The sequence below is a fragment of the Quercus lobata genome, chromosome 5 (genome assembly GCF_001633185.2).
Source record: "Quercus lobata isolate SW786 chromosome 5, ValleyOak3.0 Primary Assembly, whole genome shotgun sequence".
NCBI classification, from domain to species: domain Eukaryota; kingdom Viridiplantae; phylum Streptophyta; class Magnoliopsida; order Fagales; family Fagaceae; genus Quercus; species Quercus lobata.
In genome coordinates this window covers 67,023,817-67,045,741 of record NC_044908.1, presented here as the reverse complement: position 1 = coordinate 67,045,741, position 21,925 = coordinate 67,023,817, and the positions used below count along the sequence as shown (strand labels likewise).

The following is a 21,925-nucleotide window of genomic DNA, read 5'->3' as shown; positions in this document are numbered from 1 at the left end:
TGAGCATGGACTTCACTGACCTTAACAAAGCATGCCCCAAAGACAGCTATCCCCTCCCGCGGGTCGACGTTCTAGTAGACTCTACAGCTCTGCACCAGCTGCTAAGCTTTATGGATGCTTTCTTGGGTTACAACTAGATCTGAATGCATGAAGTTGATCAGGAGAAAACTTCGTTCATAACTAGCCAAGGCCTCTTTTGTTATAAAGTGATGTCATTCGGCTTGAAAAATGCGAGCGCGACATACTAGAGGCTTATGAACAAAATGTTTGCACAACAAATTGGGAGGAATGTCCAAGTCTATGTCGACGACATGCTAGTAAATAGCCAAATGGAGGAAGATCACTTGGAAGACCTCAGGGAAACATTCGACACCCTTCATTCTTACAACATGAAGCTCAATCCAAGAAAGTGCGTCTTCGAAGTGACGACGGGATAATTCCTAGGATTTATGATGTCTCAAAGGGGCATCGAGGCCAACTTGGACAAGATCCAGGCTATAATGGAGATGGCACCGCCAAGAAATGTGAAGTACAAAGCCTCAATGGAAAAATAGCAACACTAAATAGATTCGTGTCGAGAGCAACGGAAAAGTGTTTGCCCTTCTTCCGCACACTGAAGTGATCATTCAAGTGGACTACCGAGTGTCAACAAGCATTCGAGGAGTTAAAGGCTTATCTCTCTTCCCCGCCACTGCTAAGTTCATTGCAGCCAGGAGAAGAGCTTTTCCTCTATCTAGCCGTCTGCCCCGCAGCCGTCAGCGCTGCCTTGGTCAGAGAAGAAGAAAAAGTACAAAAGCCCGTATATTACGCAAGCCAGGTGCTTCCCAACGTTGAAGAAAGATACCCACCTATGGAGAAACTCGCCTTTGCGTTAGTTACGGCAGCTCGCAAGCTCAAGCCATACTTTCAAGCCTATACGGTGAACGTCCTGACCGACAAGCCCCTGTGACGGGCAATGAGCAACCCTGAAACTGCGGGTCGATTGGCGTTATGGGCCATAGAATTGAGTGAGTTTGATATCCAATACTGCCTGCGGATCGCCATCAAAGGACAGATCATCGCGAACTTCATAGCAGAATTCACCCACGACGAAGAAAAAGGGGCAGAAGAGTCCCGTCAATGGAGCATACATACAGATGGATCATCCAATAGACCAGCCAAGGGGGTTGGCATCGTACTACTGTCACTCGATGGAGACATGGTTGAATGTGTGGTCTGTCTCGACTTCCCCACCATCAACAATGAAGCGGAATACGAAGCATTAGTAGTAGGCCTTGACCTCGCCAAAGCAGCAGAAGCCGCAAGCATAGTCATTTACTACGACTCTCAGGTCATTACTAACCAAGTGAATGGAGACTATGAGTGCAAGGGCGAAAGGATGAAGAGATACCTTGATCAAGTGAGGAAAAGAGTAGACGACCTAAAGGCCAAAATCATCCAAATCCCCAGAGGAGAAAATAGGCAAGCCGACCATCTTGCCAAAGCCGCTTCAGCAGAACGTATGATCACCCCCGGTAATGTACTCTCTTTTGTTCAGCTTTCTCCACTTATAGATTTCAACGACATACAGGAGATAGGCTCTGAAAGTAACTAGACCACACCTCTAGTTTCATACGTAAAAACGGGGTCTTGCTAGACAGGAAGGAGGCTGCAAGAAAGCTGAAGGTCCAGGCAGCGAGATTCGTCCTGATAAAAGATGTCCTATACAAAAGAGGCTTCTCCCATCCATATCTGAGATACTTGGGTACAGAAGAGGCAAACTACGTCATGAGGGAGGTACATGAAGGGATTTGCGGATACCATTCAGGGTCAAGATCACACAAGCTTGTGCAAGCATGGTATTATTGGCCCACCATGCAGAAGGATGCCGAGGCTTATGTCAAGACCTGCGACAAATGCCAAAGGTTCAACAATATTATTAGACAACCAACAGAAGAGTTGACCCCGATGATGGCCCTATGGCCGTTCGCTCAATAGGGATTAGATATTATGGGATCGTTCCCTACAGCATTACAACAGTTGAAATTCCTGGTAGTAGGCATTGACTACTTTACAAAGTGGGTTGAAGCTAAAGCCTTGGCCACCATCACGGAGAAAAACATGCGGAGTTTTGTTTGGAGATGCATTATATGCATGTTTGGCATCCCTAGAGTCTTAGTCTCGGATAATGGGAAGCAATTTGATAACGACTCCTTCCAAGACTTTTGCTCACAGTTAGGGATAAGAAACCACTACTCCGCCCTTGCCCACCCTCAGGCTAACAAACAAGTTAAAGTCACGATCCGATCCTTGTTCAAGATTATCAAGACTCGGCTCAAAGGGGCAAAGGTTATATGGCCTGAAGAGTTACCAAGCATGCTATGGGCATACAGGACAACGACAAGGACGCCTACAAGAGAAACACCGTTTCGGTTAACATACGGGAGGAAGCGGTCATCCTGGCCAAAGTCGGACTCATAAGCTACAGGGTACACAACCATGACGAGAGTACGAACGATAAGGCCAAGCGACTACAGCTTGACCTAGTGGACAAAGTTAGGGTGACGGCGGAACAAAGGCTCGCAAGGAACCAGGACCGCATGACTAAGCATTACAACTCCCGGGTCCGACATAGAGACTTCCAGGTTGGGGATCTTGTTCTAAGGAGAGTCATGGGCACTGCTAAAGACCCTACCCAAGGGAAGCCCAACCCCAATTGAGAAGGACCTTATCGAGTCACGTCATGGCAGAGGAAAGGCACTTACCACCTGGAGATGTTAGACGAACAGAAGCTACCGCATCCATGGAACACCGAGCACGTGCGAAAATATTGCCAGTAGAACCCACCCCTCTTTTTATTTACAGCTCATCATAGCAAATTTTAGTTATGCTCCTTAGTTTTATCATTTACTTTAGTTTTCGCAACAATACCTTTTTTTCATTTTTAGCCCAAAGGGTAGGATTTGATTTTCGAACTACTTTTATTTACGAATGCATGGCAATAAGAGGAGTTTATTCAAAAATTGCTGAAGTTTCTATTTACAAATCTATAGTCCACAAAAGTGGTCGACTAAAGTAGACGGCTAAGTCCACAAGAATGGACAATTTGAAGTTCACAAAAGTGGATGATTATGTTCACAAAAGTGGACGACTAAAATAGACAGCTAAGGACAGAAGCTAAAAAGCCAACGGTCTCACCAAACAAATGAAACTATAAAATGAGGTCATAAAGTCCATAACATGGACAAAGTTAAAAAGTCGACAGTCTCATTAAAATAGGTGAGATTATAAAAATAACAAGGTCGATTAATGTCCATAACATGGACGAGGCTATAAAGCCGACAGGTTAGTAAAAACAACAAAATCATTAAATACATAACATGGGTGAAGCTACAAAGCTAAAGGGCCTATGAAAAATAACGTTCCTTAAAAGTCTACTAAATGGACGAGGTCATAAGGTTAGCAACACAATCAAATAACCAGAAGTAAAGCTCATGAAACCGATGAGCTTATCAAACTCAAAGGATAAGATGCAGGGGCTCAAAAAGAACATAAGTCCACCCTTAAAAGTTAATGGTTTTCCTAGAACAGACAGGATTACGGGCCGATGAATTCATCCAACACAATCATCGATTAAAAAGTAGAAAACGACGGGAGTAACATGCCATATAACAAAATAAACTGTCTACAAATAAAAGCCCAAAAGCCAAAGGGGCACTTAAACAATTGTTTAAAAAATAAGTGAAATACACATAAAGAAATTAGGTAGCAGGAGCTTCAATAGGGTTCCCATCATATTTCTGAGACTTAGGATTTTCAACATCTACAAACACCGTTGGAAGTTTGGAAGCAGGAGTATGAGGAGGATTGGCAATAGGTTGTGCGAGAACGACGACGTCGTCATCCTTGGGAGGAGGATTGGACTCAGGGGACTCATCACCTTCATCATCCATCGTAATTCCAGATAGGTCCAGCTCTAGGAAAATTGACGCAACTTGTTTAAGGCAATCATCAAACCCAGTGCCATAATAGTCAGCACAAGAGTCAATAAATGATTGCGACGCCTTAAATTCTTAGATAGCGTCAGTTCCAGCCGTCTCCACCTTTTCGAGCAAAGTCGTCACCTCTTGCTGTAGCTTCTCCTTCTGACGATTAGCCTCCTCTAGCTTCCCCTTTACCTCCTTCATCTCATTATTTAAAGTACGGATGGCCTCCTTATATTGCCCCTGCTCATTCGTTAAATTTGCATTATGCTTCCTAACCCGGCTAACGACCCCCTCCTTGGCAACACAACAATCCTGAAGGGCCTTAACACGTACCAGGGCCTAAAAAAGATACAGGCGTAAGTCAAATGAATCAAAAAAATGAAACCAACTTAACCTGAGGGAGCGAGCATACCCTAGCAAGATCGAAAAGAGTTGATGCCCCTAAGTCCTCCGTCCCTAACAGATCGCAAGGCCTTATATCCGTCGGCTTTATGAAGACCCCACTTCCTCGACGGCATAGTTCTTATGGGTCAGAAGGCAACAAGGGCCCTTGATGACGGGACCAGAGGAAGTCATTACCCCCTTGCCCACACCATGGCTTGGCTTAAGGGGTGACTTACTCTTCGGAGACACGTCCCCAGAAGTGACGGCAGGCTTTTTGGATAGACGGTCGTCCTTCCCGTCAGGTTTCCTTTTCGAAACCTTAGGGACGGTCTTGGGGGCTAACGAGGTTCCCCACTTTGTCTCCTTCACCTTCTTTTCCTCTTTTTTGCAGGCTGCAGTAACCTTCACCCTTTGTTTGGTAGATTCCATCTCTGCACAAAATAACTAACAATTATTACAACAGACAGGATGAGTAAACTGACGGAGGCAATAAAGAGTTTACTCACATCGACGAGAAAAATTGTCCAGTCTGCGAGCTTCAGCCATCGGCTCTGGACCCACGCAGTACAAGTGAATAGTGTCAAGGTTAATCAAGTCCCTACACTTTCGTTGCTCCAAAGGGATTTCAAGAACCCGACGGATGAACGACTCCTGCTCGACAGTTATATGTGAACGGCTACAGGCTGAAGAGACAAAACGAAGATATTAAAACACTAAATGGAGTAATAAAAGGCTAAAAGCTGACGGTAAAACAAAAGCTGTCAGTATCAAAACTTGAGACTTTAACTAATGCCTAGGTGTTATCAAAACCATGAGGCATGGTAACCCACTCTTCTGGGCGGCATACCCAGTCAGACCCCTCAAGAAAAAAATATCTACTTTTCCAACTCTTGTTGGAATCTGGCATATCAAATACAAGTCTTAAGTCCTTCTCCCTAATGGAAAAATGGTAAGTTTCTTTGGACGAAACAATCTGATGGGGTTTGTAGCAGTAGAAGAACTCATCTAAGGAAAGCTGACAGTTCCCACCGCTCAGACAACCCTATAAAACCTCAGCTCCAATAAAAGTCCTCCAAGCATTGGGGGCAATTTGACTAACGGATAACCCCATAAAGTTAACAAATTGACGGTGCAAAGCCGTCAATGGCAGCCTTAATCCGGCAGCAAGCACGGCGTCATACATGTCGATGTCTACAATCCTCCCTATATAGCACTTTTCCTTTTTCCTAGAGAGACGGATTGAGATGTGGTCTGGGATTTGGAAATGGGTACGTAATTCTTTGAAAACATTTTCACTCATTTTAGGCAAAAATTTGTTGATGGCCCAATCCTCGGGATGGATGAAGGGATGGTTTCCTCCGAGACTTACTGAAACCTCTTCATAGGATTCCTCGTCACCTTCATCCTCATCACCGTCACTCTCTCCCTCCCCTTCATCCTCACTACTATTTTCTCCTTAACTCCTTGAACGTCACCTCCAACATCATCACCTGGAGACTAGGCTGACATTTCTCTTTCTGACGACCCAGAAAAGCCGTCGGACTCTTGACCTGAGCCAAAAACTTCGTCGTAGCCTGTACCATCGCGGATTGACGACTATTCACTTGACGCATCACTTGACATCTGACTACCTACAAGTGACAGATCCATTCTTAGTACCTAAATTGACATCCTCACTAAGAAATTGTTCAGCTAGAGCAAAAATGCGAAGGAAGAAGGAAAAAGAACTTACAATGAATAAGCCTTGGAGGAAAGAACGGCCCAAAAAGTGACAACATTATCAATAAATGACAGATCAACAAAAACGAAGGTGACGAGCTCTCTCTCTCTTGAAATATCAGCAAGGTTGAAATAGACGAATGAGGAGAAGAATGCGCGTTATATATAGGAGGAGAAATGCGTGGAAGACGAAGTGATGTCCTCGTCCAAAAACGAAACCAACGAGAGCATGCCACGTGTCCAAGCATTAAATGGCGGGGGGCTCGAGGAATTACTCATAAATGATTTTCCCGCTCCTTTGAACCAAAAAGATAGTTAACTGATAAGAACTTAACTCCACTACCCATCAGTTTAACACAACGAGGAAGTAGAGTAAGGGGCAGCTGATAAGGATAAAAAAATAGTACTTATTCGTATAAGGCATAAAACTGACGGTTTTAGATAAAGCGATCAGGAATAAGCTGACGGGTACAGTTACAACCGCCAGCTTCCTCTTGTAGGAGTCAACGAATGATGTTATACATTGGGGCGATGAGGGGAGTCCGCAAGGCACACCTAAAGACTGACGACATCAGCAAACTAACACCAGTAAGGCTGAAGGAAATAAGATAAGTTGACGACCCTGATGCAAGTTTAATTGCTGCCCACGATTGCATATATAAGGAAATGCCTTGCCCTCCACGTTTGATGCTACTCAAAGGATCCCAATAAGGAAAGGATCCCACCAAATATGCCCAAGAAGACTCCTATAAGGAAAAGACTTCCACACCAAGGAAGAGATGTCAATCCTCTACTACTATAAAAGCCCTAATACCCTCACTAGCCAAGGTATGCATAATTCACCCCTCTCTAGCACTCTAGAGTTGTAAGAAGTTCTAACTTGACCTTCGGAGGGTACTTGGCCGACATCATAAAGATGCTCTCTGTAAGGTCTTCTCTTTTGTGTTGTGCAAGTGCTATTTCGAGTGCGCAAGTACCTGTGGCTCATTGGTGACTTTTTCGGTATCATCATACTTTCTAAACTTTTTGTGCATGATCGGACTTGAGATTATCCTTTTATTCAAGGAAATTTTGAGTTGTGTGTTCTATGTCAATTGAACTTGAATACCCAAATTTCAAAAGAGGGCTTAACCTTCACTGATGTCTAGAAAAAAGGATGACGGACTACACGGAATATGTTTGTTTTAGCTAAGAAATATGTGAAAGACTAGAAAATAGGTTGGACCGGATGGTTAGGGTTACCTTTTAAAATCTGTTTTAATTTTTTTTTAATAAAAAAAACACGTGGATAATATTGATTGATGGAACATATAATGACGTGAATCCTATGGAGTATGCGCACGTGCACGCACACACACACACACACGCACACACACACACACACACACACATATATATATATATATATGGGAAATGCTAACGAGTGCCCTTAGGGCGCTGGTTAAGAATCCAATTAAAAAAAGTTTTTATGGAAAAAGAAAAAAAAAATAAAACAATTAATGTTTTGACAACTTTTTTCATTTCCCATAAAAGTGATGCCAAAATTTTCCTAAAATTGATTCTTAACCAGTGCCCTTAGGGCACTCGTTAGCATGACCCTTTATTTATTTATATATATGATTTTATAAATTCAATAGTTGCAACGGGCAGCAATGAAGTTAATAATGTCTCTATATATAACCAAGGGTGGCTCTAGATTAAAGTCAGGGTGGTCACAGTCATAGACTCACAAAGTACCACCCTAACCTAAAAAAAAATTATTATTATATATATTATTTAAAAAAAAAAAAAAAGACGAAATCCACATTTTCGTCCTTACATTTTCACACGATTCCACTTTGGTTCCTAAATTTTATTTCCACCACTTTTAGTCCCTATCTTGAAAAATGTGTCTCGTTTTTGTCCCTGCCGCTACATCAGAGATGGAAAATACACATGTGGCAAATAGAGTGCACTGTTTGCAGACTAAAAGCTAACGTGGCCATTAAAATAATAATAAAAAATGTTATTTGGCATTAAAAAATGCCACGTCAACATCTAAATTAAAAAAATTAATTTATTAATTTTAACTAAATAAAAAATTAAAAACAGAATTAAAAACCAAAAATCACATGAATTGAATCTAAGTGTGTCTTGAACAAGAACATAAACCCAGATCCAAGATCACAAACCTAGAAATTAAAAAAAAGAAAAAAAAGCAATAAATCAAATCCTAGCCAAATCAACGACAAAACATCTAAATCATCGAACATCAACAACAAAACAACATAGCACCAATCAGACCACAGATCATCAAAAAACCCTAGAGAAAACCCAATCATAAACCTAAAATCCATAAATTACATCATCAAACCACAGATCCTCAACAAACCCTAAAGAAAACTCGAATCCTCTATGCTTATCTTTCAGATTTGGACTGATAGACCACCCAATCACTACTAATTGGCCATGGGGTTAAAGAGAGAGAAAAAGATGATGAGTTAGAAAGAGAATGAACTAGACATCAAGAGATTGAGCTAAGAAGATGAAAGATCTGGGTTTTAATCATAGAGTGAGATCTTGGTGCAAAGCTCTTTGGGACTGAGATTGTAAGAGCAATCCATGTTAGCAAACTCTTTGAAAAGGTTCAGCCCAGCCTCGCTGAGCATCTCCTCCACCAAAACTATCGGCTTCGCGTCCAAAGAGCCAGAAGCTTTAATGATCACCACCAAGGGCTTCAAGAATTGCTAACTAGGACAGAGAGCTACAGTGAAAGCCGAGTTGAGTGACTGTCTGGAAGACAATGACAACGACGGTGTTTTGAGAAATGGAGTTTTTCAGAGATAGTGTGGTATTTATTTATATATGGTGTCACTAGGGTTTGGTTGGTAGAGATCCGAAGGAGAAAAAAAAAAAAGTCAAACTGGCAAAGAAACGAAACTCATGTGCACCTGCACGTGGGCATTCTTGGCTTCTCTATACACAGAGTTTTCCTCTTAGTTTTCTCCCCATTTTGGGGAGAAGACATTTGGGTGAGTTTGGGAGAAAACACTCAGCCCCCACCACTTTTCTTTTTTTTTTTTTCCTCCGTCTCTCCCAATATAAAAATATTCTCTCCACTTTTCTCTCATCAATTTTTCCCTAAAATCCCTCCAAACAAACACACCCTAAAGCTAGCAAGACTTCCAACTCTAGCCAAATTCAGCATTTTGTTCTTCGTGTTGAATTTTTAATGCCGCAAGATTGAAGTCTATGTATTTTTTTTAATATATTCAAATTTAGAATATGCACTCCCAATCTAAACTAGTTATGTTTCATTCATAAGTGTATAAAAATGGATTGCATTGCTACAATGATGTAGTTCAACAAAAACGCAACAACAATAAATATCAACTTTCAACTTCTAAATATTAATAAATTTGAGTAATGAAGACAAAAAAAAAAAAAAAGAAACAGAAGAAGAACGAAGATAAAAATCAAATCCTGATAAATTCTTTTGACAAGATATGGTTCCATCAGAGTATATCTCAGCCAGAAGAAGTTTTGTGAGGACAAACATAGAAATTAATATAGGGCTATTGCACAAGCCAATAGAGCAAAGATAGTTGATTGGTATGAAACTGAGGTGGGCAGGCTAGCAACGTCTTTCCTGAAGAAAAGTCCTTGGTAAACAGGAAGGTTGATAAAAACTAACAGACCACATAGAAGTATCTGTAATGCAAATTGCTCCCAAACCATAGTTTCCAAATCGGCAATCATCCTCTTCAGTCCTCCGAAGAAACAAAAGGCATTTAGCAATGCAAGTGTTGCTAAAATGGTAAACATTGGAGACGAAGTACCGAACTCCATGACATCTTGCTCATATCTCTGTGACACATCATCATCAGCCACCTTTGTTGTGATAACAAAGGTCGACTTTGTAAACCCCAGTTGTTTTAGGATATAGTCCAACAAGCCAAAGAAGTAGGAAGTTGTTCTTCTATATAGCCACATCCTTTGATCATTCCACCAACCCTTGAATGTGCCCCCAAACCAAATACATTCTCCAAGGCTGTATGCACGGTGGAGAAAGATGACAAATACAAATGCGAGAACCCATGGATTTGAAATCTGTTTGTGCAAGATGATTCTATTCTTAGAAGATAGTTTAGCAACAATAATACACAACTTCAATTTAAAAAATAAAAGTCTATTACCTGTGGAAACAAGGATATGCCTTTAAGCAAGCATAGAGATGGCGCAATAACATAGTACAATGTAGTCAAGCTGGTTGGAGCCCATAGAAGATAGATACAATACGAAAGTTGAAGTTTTAAGGGAATCTTTTTATATCCAAGCACAAAGGGACAATGCCTAGAGGCAAATATTTGAAAATCACCGTAAGACCATCTCCTGTATTGCACAAGTGACTGTAGTAGTGTTGTGGGAGCAACTCCAAGAAAGCCTTTCCTTTCTGGATTGAAATATATGGATCTCCAACCTCCACATTGTATGGCTAATCCTGTTAATACATCTTCCACTGCACTGTCATACTTCACACCTATCTGCAAATAAATGTATAGGAGGTTCAAATGAATTGTACACACATCACAAATAAGAATATAAGAGGTTCAAATGAATTGTACACACAAAAACCTCTTTTCCCCACTGAGTGTTCTCTTCATAGTTACAACTTGCAAGGACTTTGCTTGTCTCTTCTAGTACCCTTGTACTCTCCTCTACACTTCTATTGCTCCATCTCTTCCAATTTTCCTTAAAATTCTTGTTGTACTTTTTCCCAGAAAGAGTCTCCCTTCTGTGGAAGCACCCAGTACCAATATAGCAAGGCCCGCCATTCCCATCAAATCCTGGCATCTCCATCTTTATTTCAATGTATACCATGGGTATAAATTTTGTTAAAATGTCTTCTCTAACACATTTTCAATTGAACATATTGGAATTAGTCTAAGTAATTTTTCGAGGATTACCTGCCTTGCTACATTCAAGGAGCTACTGTAAAGATCATTTTTTGTTAGGTTCTCAAATGCTTGTGGAAACTGTACGAAACCAACTTCATTTCCCTTTTCTTCATCCATAAAAAAGCATAAAGCATCTCTCACTGACTTTGAATTGTTTGAATACATATCGCAATCCACGTTAAGAATTATTGGACTATTGTTTATCCTCGATGACACCCTTATCTAATATGTTTGATTATGAAAAATAATTATGAGTACAAAATACTTACAAACTTTTAACATATGAATTTTATGACTATTGAGTGTTGAGACTACAAAAAATAGAACTAGTATGGAGAAGCAATTTGCATGTGGATATGATGTATGGCTTACCAATGCATTCATGGCTCCTGCCTTAAAATGGTGGTGGTATTGGGTTCTCTTTTCACGTGCCAAGTATACCAAAGTAGGCAAAGGTTGTCCTTGAATGTCCACAGCCTCAGAATCTCTCCCATCAATAAGTATCTATAAATTAGTTATTTTTAATTAACTAAGCCATGAAATCGAATAAAATTTAATTATTCAATTAAGTATATTCAGCTCATGAGAAAAGAGAATATATGGTATGTACTTGAAGAATTGTTTGATGATCATGTCGGCTTGCAACCAATATCCACTCATTGAATCCCTTGTGTTCTTTGCTTATTTCTTCGGATATTTGACCTAGTTTTGTGGTGTTTTCAATCCGTTTCTTCATGTCTTCATATAACATCTACATACATGAAACATGATTTTTAAAATTTTTTTTACCACATGTGAATTGAAAAATAAAGTAAAGGGGAAAATTAAGAGATATTTGTCTACGTTTCAAAAAAAAAAAAAAAAATTGTCTACTAATTTCCAACCTAATTGTAAAATAGATACAAAATAAATAGACGACTTTGCAAATGTCACGTATCAAAAAGATACAAGATAAATATTACAACCTTCCTAGCTAGAAGCCTTTTGATGGGTTTATAATGGTGGGTTATAATTGAGGGATATTATGGAAATTAAGTAAAGTAGATAAATGACTTCATTTTTGGGATTCTTTCATATGTTTTGAGATGGATTTACAATTGTGTGTCAATATATATATACATATAAATATATATATATATATATTTTTTTAATTCTCTCATTTGACATTCCACCTCATTTTTTGATTAATTCCATATATAATCTTCTTTGAAAGGGATATAGGTATTATCCATTTAACCTCTTTCATTAAGTAAAGGTTTTAATGAATTAATTTATTAAACTTTTAACTAAGAAATGGTTTAATAAAATATTTAATCTTTATTATTTATTTGTATTCAAAGATAAATAATTTTATTTCTTTAGTTTTATATTTTTAAGTATAAAAAATTTTGGACAACTACTTAGCAAGAAAATAAGAGATACTCTAAATTTTTCCTTCCATATCAACAAAAAAATAACAGTGTTTTCTTTAATATTAATATTTTTAGTTATGTGTTTTTGGAGATACATGAGCATTCTACTAAATATTAATATAAAAGATAATTTATATGTTTTCTTTTTCACACAAAAAGTGGGGAGGGGGATATAAATTTAGGTTATTCTTGGAAAGTATATGGTTATTATTTAAGATTTATATCAAAAAAACAATTTATTTGAAATATGACACACATGTTCAAATTTAATAATTTTAACAACTGAAAAAAAATAGAAAAGCAAAAAAGTAAAATGTAGAAAATGTTTTGCAAATAAGTTAGTCAAAGTAATTAAATATTTGTAAATTCATTCAAAAAATGTTCATAAATGAATTGTATTAATCAAAAAAAAAAAATTCATATTTCTTCTTTTTAATGACATGTGATATTACTAATTATCAAATATAATATAATGAATAAGTATTGTACATGAATTCTATTTTATATGAACTTGCAATTTACTCACATATTGCAAGAGATATCCATTTTATAATGGTAAAAGTATTAGTCCAACTTAATTCCCTCAATACTATTAAAGTCAGTTAACATTTTTCTTTAACTCTTTTGAGGGCTAAGTTGACTTTTGGAACAAAAAAAAAAAAAAAAGATCAATTTTGAAATATTTTAGACTTCATTCGGTGCTTTGTATTAGCCCAATCCTTGTTAGTGGAATTTTCCTATTTCTATTTGATTCGTTTCAGGACAGGCAAGTTGCGAAGGCCAACTCCAAAAAATCAATGCACACTGACAACTGACCTGAGGACTTGGATGGTGTTAATTTTGGAGGGTGCATTGAATGATGTCGTTTCTTGTTAACATTTTTTTGACCGACGTTTCTTGTTGACTAGAGACACTGTTTTTGTAACTTTTTTTTTCCCAAAAAAGACCAAGAATATAGAAAGAAAATGAGATGAAATGATCAGATTTTTGACCACGGAATACAACTTTTGTACGCGTGTGTGTGGCTGTGCTTATCCAGATAAAATACGCAAAGTTTGATTTTGGTGGAGCTAATGGGGCATTTTCTGTCTCAATCACTGGAATCAATAATCAGATGCCAAATTATAGCGCAAAAAATAATATTAAACTCCATGTACCCTACAATAATACTTTTCTCCCAATGTTTGTCTACACTCCTCACCGATCCAAACCATCATTAATTAAGAGAAAAAAATCTTGTATATAGCTGATGTATAATACTCATGTGAGGCTGACATGTGGGTTCCATAGACTCATGTGAAATAGGTTTGTGGAGCCCACATGTTAGATTCACATAAGATAACTTCTTTAGACAAAGAGAGCATAATACTTATAAAATTAAAATTGAGTTAAAAGAAGAAAGAGTGTTGTATACCTGGGAGACTACAACAACAAACTTATTTACTAATGTGTTTAGATGACATGATTTGAGCATTTGGATTTGAATTTGGGTGATTAAAATCCAAATAATTTGTTTGGAAAGTTCAAAATAGGTCAAGGATTTGGATTTGATAAATCCATAAAGAATTTTAAACTTTTAAAATTTTTCGATTTGAAATAACTCCTAAAATCAATGAATTTGAAATCCCTTGATTTGAAATCTATTAATTTGAAATCTAAATCCAAGTACTAAACACAACCTACAAGTATTTACAGCATATTGCTCTAGTTGTATATCCTTGCTTCTATGCATAGTATTTCACTCGTCTACAAGTAATAAATTTCACTACAGTTTTTTTTTTTTTTTTAACAGTTATTCACTTTAATTCTTCTTGGTCATGTCGGCCTAGCTAGTAAGGTTTTATTTTTTTATTTTTAAGTTAAGGTGAATGAATTTAGGCTATGGATGTTTTCGTTGAAAATAGTAAAAGATAAATATCAGTTTTTTTTTTTTAGATAACTATCAGCTAAATTGCAAAACTCTAAACAAGTATTAAAGTATTTAAATGTAGGACCTTTATATATATTTACATTGCACTTTTAATGTAAATTTACATTGTCAATACACAAAAGGTGACAAATTTTATACACCTTTGCAAAAAGTGGTAAATATTGTACAATTTTTGCAAAGGTATACAACATTTGCTACTTTTTTTGTCTCTACAATATAAATTTACATTGTAAAAAAGAAGTATTTCTCATTATATATATAAATATATATATATATATATATATATATATATTTGTGATCTAAGAGATAATAAAACATTAGATTGTGTTTGGTAACAATTTTTGTTTTCTATTTTCAAAAACTTATTTTAGGAAATATAAAGAAAAACCAATTTTCTTGTATTTTTGAAATTAAAAACATGTTTGGTTAGTTCATGAAATTAAAAAGATAACTTTTTGAAGAAAAAAATAGAAAATACTGAAATATGTTGTTACTAGAATTTGAGCTCTAATGTTAACTCATTAAATGAGATAGATTTATTAAATTAAATGCGTGTTTTCATTGACTTTTGAAAATTAGACATTGAAAATAGTCTTTTGCATGTTTTCAGTTTCTTTCACAAATTGAATTTTGAGAAAAATTTTTGTTTTCTGTCTATTTTGAATTGCCAAACAAAATCTTTAGTCTCAAAAATAAAAAATTATTTTTAAAAATAAAAAACAGTTATGAGAAGGGTCGTCTTATTCCATCCAACAATGAATGGTGTTCTGCAAATTAATTAGGAGAGAATGAGAGCGACAGATTTACTTGACAGTTGACCACTCCTTGGGCAAGACAGACTCCCTAAGTGGCTCAACAACTATGCGGAAATAAACCTTCGACGATCTTGGTTCCACTTTGAACTTCTTGCAAAATGGTAGCCAAATCTTTGAGAAACGTGAGGCCTCCAGCATGGCATAGAACGTCAAATTTGAACCACCGTCATCTGATAGATAAACGCTTAGCTTCTCAGGTGGATAGTCATAAGCCATCACTGATAGCACTGTATTTATCACCATAACTGGTGGTTCTATCACAGGGTCTGCTGTGCAAACAAATATGTCTATGCCTGGCAAAGCCTTTTCATATCTGTTTATTATATATACAATCACAGTCAGCAAGAAAAGCATGTAATAGACAAACGCATACATAGAAAATCAAGTTTGCATGCAATATATCTAAGCTAGCTAGCTAGGCTTGTGAAACAGAAAGATAAACCTGTGAGAGAGGCGATCTTTGAAAGTGTTACGATAGATGGGGTTCCATCGGACAACCGTAGTGACAAACCAATAAAAACAAAACCAAAGCTCTAAGAAAAACAATCCCATCCATGCCCATCTTCCTGGTTCTCCTTTTGCTGGTATGTGGCTCAGTCTATATGCGAAGATGAAGCATGTTCCCACGAAAATTAAAAGTGAATAGATTTGGAAAAGGATTCGTCCCTTTGCTGACTTTGTTTCAAACAGAGGAAGATTATCATCTTTTGCCATCTCTCTCACTCTTTCTAGCTCCTATGGTGCTTTGAATGAGCTACACTGCATGTATATATATGTATATATATAGTACAACCAGAAGTTAAAAAAGAAAAAGAAAGAGATAGTACAGGCAAAAGTTAAAAAGGAAAAGGGGGGGCGGCGGCATGTATAGTAGGAGCCAAACAGGAGTAGATAAGACTAGTGAGTAGGATTGATGGACCAAAGGGTAATTGTTAATACAAATTGTTCGGACATATGTAGAACTTGTTTGAATATATGTCATATAGAATTGGCTAAATCTTTTGATAAAATGTGTTTTACTTGTAATTAGGTAGATCTATGATATGTTTAATACTTCAAGGAACAAGATTTCAAGTTCAAGTATTAAAACTATGCAAATCTGTCCAAAAATCAAGTAAAGGTATGTTGTTTATTAAAACTCGACAGATAGCTCGTTAGATGTATTTATCGAGATTTAATATGTGAAACTCGACAAATAACTCGACAGTTGTATTTATTAAGAATTACGAAATTCAAATTTCAAAATATGTTTTTCACGCACATCCAAGTTATTTGTGTAGGGTTTCTTTTCTCACAACTCTAAACATATATAAAGATTATTTTAAGGCCCATCAAATGTGATGCAACTTGATGCAAAGTGATTATTCACTCAAATTGTGACTGGAGACAATTTGTCCTAGTTCGTCTTTCTCTTAAAGAAGCTGCTGCGTTTGTACGCCGTAGAGTTTTATAACCAATGAGCTTCTTGATCTTCATCATATGGATGAGTTGAAGAACTTTGCAGCCAACATCTTTCTCAAGTTGGTGTCTTCACTACAAGAAAAGAGTCTACTAGCGAGGATAAAATGCCCTCACAAAAATTCAAATATCATCACAAAAGGTTATTAGCGAGGGCATATGACCCTTGAAAGCTATCGTATTTGCTTTTGTTGTTAAAAGAGATTTTGCGACCATACCTTTGCAAATAGATAATTTACGAGGGCAATCCACCATCGTTATTAAATAAATCCGCCCTCACAAATATATTACCAAACGACGAGAATAGTCGACGACTTATTTTTAGCGAGGGGAAGTAGTCGTCGTTAACAGCTATTTGTGAGGACCTTCATACCCTCACAATTAATTATTTGCAAATTTCAAATTGATGACATACTTTTTAGAGATGAATAGTGTCATCATTAAAATTTATTTATAAGGGCTTGTAACCCCTCACAATTAATTAGAAATAATAGTGACGACATTAAACTATCACTTAAAACGTTTTTGCAAGAGGTTAAGTGACATCACTATTCTATAAATTACGAGGGACTTTGTCGTCACTATAAAGTTATTTATGACCAAATTTTTATGTCATCAGTGATAATATTTTATTATTTATTTATTTTTAAGTTATTTTATATCATTTTTGTTTAATTATCATGTTACAATAGTATAATGATTACTAAAAATTAATCCATCGAAACATAAAAATTCTTATAAGTTCAAACTTTAAAATATAGAATATACAAAGAAATCCTGAAATTAAACCATGACATAAAAATATTGTTTTAAACTTAAGCAACTAGAATTATGACAAGATCTTAAAGGGTCTCAAAAAAAGGATTCTGCCTTCTCATGGTACTTCTCAAAGACTAATGCATAGCCACCAACTTTCCCTTGCATTAAGAACTGCAAGGAAATAGACAAACTAATTAATCATGCACTTGTTAAATGGTTGAGGTGTTTGATTCAAAAATTGTCATACAATGAAGTCCATATGAAGAAATGAATCTAGATCTCCTATGAAAAAATTAATCATGCACTTGCTAAATATTATATTTTGGCTGAAGTTCAAATATGCAAGGCTACGTTGTGTTTTTAAAGCAGCATCTTCATACCCTGAGCAAATGAATCACCAACAGCTACAGAACAGCATTAAGATTCAATTAGAGTAAAATTGTAATGAAAATACTTAAATGAAAGGATATAACTTGCACTTTTGCCATACTATCAGGAAGTAAGAGGGGGGGGGGGACTGAGAAGGCAAGAGATTAAAAAGAACATAAATAATAAAGAAAATCCAAAACCACCCGAACCATATTAAAATTGATTTGGTGGTTGGCCACATAAAATCATCATTTCAAACCATTAGAAGCATGAAGGAGGAGTGATCTCCAAGTCCCAATTAGGGTAGGAGTGGCAACAGACCAGGATTGAGATGGGAAGCCCCTTCTTAAACCTGAACTCACAGGAGCAAACTTTGTTCTAAACCATCAAAAACACAGGTTCCCACTTTGGAAACCCAAACCCAGCCCACCCAATTAGCTGGCATTGTGCACACAAAAGACAACCTACAAGTTAGGTAATTGCACATCAGATTGAAGGTTGCCCAAATTATTTACTGCATTATACAGCCAATAAAGAAGGAATAAAGGTTTTCTCCATGAGGCAGCAGAGCAACTAAGCCTCTTGATTCCTAACTATCCTAGAACCAGGTGGGCTATAACCCTTTAAAACCAATACACCTGAATTGATAATTACGCGTCAATGTAATAACTACCATACCACTAAGATAACTTACTCTTTTAAGTACTCATCATATTGATCAGCTTCAAAAGCTTCATTGTTGAAGTACTTGACAGTCTGGGAAAAAATTGACAGAATTGGAGAAAATAAGGCATCAGATAATCCATATGGAAAAAATAAGGCATCAAACGATCCATAAGGAGAAAATCAAACATTAAAAGTAAATCACAGCTTCACCTCTTTTGGTACACATCACCAGTGGCTCGGGACATAGGAAGTTCAGCATTGACCTAAGGCTTACCCCAAAGAGTGACAACAATACCCTCCCCAAGCCCATTTTTGCCTGCATCCAAGTCAGCAAAATCTATATGTTTTGTTCTAATAGCTCAACTATTGTATTGACAATGTTACTAACACACCACATTGTAAGCATTCATAACACCAAATACAACTGTAACAGATATAAAATACTCCAAATTTTTTTTTTTTTAGTCTCATTTCAAGCACTAAAGGGATATCTGAGAGGGATATGGCAAGAAAAACTTCAAAAAAAGAAAAGAAAAAAAAAAGACATACCTGGATGGATGCTATGCAATTGATCTCATTGTTTTCTAATGGATGCTATGCAATTTGTAACTTTTCTAATAGTAGCTGGAGTGGATTGCACAAGGTACAAAGGTATCCCACTTGCTTACAAATAGCTATACAATTGTTATTATACATAGAAGTTACCTTTGATGGTGATTGTTTATTGCTGCAAAAGCAGATTGGACTACTTATTAAATTGATATCATTGCATGCTCAGGTGGCTTCTAACTGTAAAGAATGGCTCTGCTTGTCTTTGTATGACTAGTTCGAATACTGAAGCGCATATGCTTGTTCGTTGTACTAATCATGTAATTTCCTTTTTAACTTTGCTCTTGTTACGTATTTTGCTTTGATTTTTGTCTTTATACCGTGTGTAACTAACTTCATAGCATATATGCAGTATGATCTCACTATTTGACAACATAGAACAGAACAATCGTGGCCCTGTATACTCATTGCCCATTTCACAATTAAATATATGGATTCTCCACCAGTGTCTTTCACAATTAAAATATAAAAAATTGGATGATAGGTATTGCAGAGGATTTTATGATGTTTTCCTTTTATGTGCACCACAAATGGTTTGCCTCAAAGGCTGCATTGCCGAGCAATCTTTAACATGCCTGCAATTGCCTTAGCTGAAACTCATTCCTATCTGCTGATAGGTAACTCAATAAAACTTGAAGTACTCTTTTGCTAAACCATGAGAAGTGTAGAGAGGGAAAATTCCCGACCTATCACAAGCTGACACGTCACATTATCAAGTCCACAAAATACATCCAATTACACAGCACCATGTATTGCTGCTAGGTTTTGCTATCACTATTCAGAAGCCAATAGAAATTTGCCAAGTGTCATGCAAGAACCAATCACGCATCAGCGCATGTGTAAGCGATGACTCAAGCAGCCTCGCACGTGTAAGCGATGACTCAAGCAGCCTCGCTCGTGTAAGCGATGACTCAAGCGGTCCAGCATGTGTAAGCGATGACACAAGCGAACCAATCAGGCTATGACATGTGTCACCAATCAAGTTCCGCCACGTGTCGCTCACCCACTCCAAAACTCCTATAAATAGAAGCCTTCCTGAGACATTGGAGAGGACCAGAATCCAGAAGGGAAAAAGCTTTGTGAAGATCAAGTCTCAAAGCCTTCAAGAACTTCAAGAACTTCAATCCCAAAATCGGAGAACATTCGAAGCAAAATCATCCAGATCATCTGCCTAGATCCTAAAGTTTGCAGGAATCAAGCTCAAAGGTCCGAAAACATCAACAAATCATAAATCAGTGAAGCTCTTCGGATTCAAGCCTCCAAAGCCCCGAAGAACTTCCACCACAAATCTTCAAATACAAAGAATATTCGAAGCAGAATCATCCAAACTATCTGCCTAGATCTCAAAGTTCACTGGAATCAAGCTCAAAAGCCTCCAGAAACCTCAAACAACCACAAATCAGTGAAGCTCCACAGATTCAAGCCTCTAAAGCCCCGGAGAACTTCCACAACAAACCTTCGAAGACGATGAACGCCCGAAGAACACACAAAGAACACGAAGAACACAAAGAACACGAAGAACAAAGAATTTCTAACAAGCTCATAGCCAGAGATTCATTGTAATTCTGTTCCAAAGATCTTCGATCCATTCCTCAACCAAATTGAAGGATATCTTGTGTTCAAATCAAAATCACATCATCACAAATCCAATCAACAAATCTTTTAAGGAGATCGAATCAAAGGATAACTCTTTTGTAATTACAGAGAATTGTACCACACAATCATAAATATAAATTCGCATTTGTGAAACCATTTCACTTGTTTGACTTTATTTCGAACTAGAAATTTAGTCGCTTACAAGAAGTTACAGAACTTCTTTCTATTTTTGTTAATTATGGTTGTAATTAACAAAAAAAACCACAATCGCAATCGCAGCGGTATAAGTACTTATAGGTAGTGCTTCAAAAAACACAGGAAATTCGTGAAATGTTAAATCGTATAAACAAATACAGCAAAATCTCCTAGATTTAAACAAAGTTTGGATGATCTAATTAAATAATTATTTCAATTTCGTATTTAATTAAAAAAAAAAAAAGGAGTAGAGTTATAGGTAATCATCCAAAAGTGCGGGAAATTCTTGAAAAATCAAATCGATAAACAAACACAACAAAATCTCCCAAAAATCAAAGAAAATGAAGCTTGAAGGAGCAAATTAAATAATTACTTCAGAATAGAGCACAGATTCAACCTTACAAATCAACAATCAATAGGTACAGAGAATTTTCCAATTTCAAAATCAACAATCAACAATGAACATTTCATAAGAGAGAGTAGAACCTGTAATCAAACTAGTGGAATCAGCGGTGTTGGAGTCGAGATGAGAGGAGACCTTCGATTTTTGAGTTTTCTGAGAAATGTGCAAAAGGAAAATCAAAGAAATGCGGTGAAAATCGACGAGAAAGTGGGAGAAAACAAAGAAACACAAAAATTCAGAGAAGAAATTAGGTTTGTGACTCCGGCGTGTGGGAGAGAGAGCAGATCGGTGGCTAGAGGTGGCGGCGTGAGGGGAGAGAGAAGTGGGAATTGAAAAGAAAGAAGGAAAAGAAACACGCTGAAAAAAAAAAAAAAAAAAAAGTGGGAAGTGAAAAATTGGGGGAAAATTTTCCCGGGAAGAAAAAAAAATCTGGGGGGAAAGCTAGTCCTATTAGGGGTGGTAAAATCTGACACGGTCCGTGAACCCGACATGACTAACCCGTTTATAAACAGGTCATGGGTTAAGGTTAAATGGGTTCGGGTTATATTCGGGTCGACACGACTGACCTGTTTAATAAACGGGTCATGTTCGTGTTCAACATGTGAACCCGTCTGACCCGTTTGACCCGTTTAAATAATAAAGGTATTAAATTTTGTTATTATTGCTTAATTTTTTGTTTTAATTATATGTTTATTATTATATTTATGG

The 21,925-nt window shown here is 37.0% G+C and overlaps 1 protein-coding gene and 1 long non-coding RNA gene across 4 annotated transcripts; both read right to left on the bottom strand.

Moving 5' to 3' along the window:
• Nucleotides 1-9,498: 9,498 nt before the first annotated feature.
• LOC115988483 (cellulose synthase-like protein E6) lies at nt 9,499-15,931 on the bottom strand. The gene is made up of 8 exons (XM_031112053.1): nt 15,605-15,931; nt 15,154-15,475; nt 11,616-11,756; nt 11,378-11,509; nt 11,015-11,227; nt 10,683-10,907; nt 10,244-10,591; nt 9,499-10,157 (listed from the first exon to the last, which is right to left on the bottom strand). Exons 1-8 carry the CDS (start codon nt 15,874-15,876, stop codon nt 9,612-9,614), a joined length of 2,199 nt encoding a protein of 732 aa, XP_030967913.1. The 5' UTR covers nt 15,877-15,931; the 3' UTR covers nt 9,499-9,611.
• Nucleotides 15,932-17,330: 1,399 nt separating this feature from the next.
• LOC115988485 lies at nt 17,331-21,555 on the bottom strand. Of its 3 annotated transcripts, XR_004091532.1 has the most exons (5): nt 21,301-21,555; nt 18,625-18,730; nt 18,443-18,504; nt 17,760-17,783; nt 17,331-17,550 (listed from the first exon to the last, which is right to left on the bottom strand). It is a non-coding gene; the product is annotated as an uncharacterized LOC115988485 (long non-coding RNA). The 3 variants fall into 3 exon arrangements; XR_004091531.1 differs by lacking the exon at nt 17,760-17,783; XR_004091530.1 differs by lacking the exon at nt 17,331-17,550 and having other exon boundaries at nt 17,557-17,783.
• Nucleotides 21,556-21,925: the final 370 nt, after the last annotated feature.

Bases quoted from the DNA above. Each gene is read 5' to 3' on its own strand.
- LOC115988483 (XM_031112053.1), bottom strand. From the start codon at position 15,876: ATGGCAAAAGATGATAATCTTCCTCTGTTTGAAACAAAGTCAGCAAAG. The intron at 15,476-15,604 runs GTTTATCTTTCT...TATAATAAACAG, and splicing joins AAAGATCGCCTCTCTCACAG to ATATGAAAAGGCTTTGCCAG. The intron at 10,158-10,243 runs GTAATAGACTTT...TTGCACAAACAG, and splicing joins GCATATCCTTGTTTCCACAG to ATTTCAAATCCATGGGTTCT.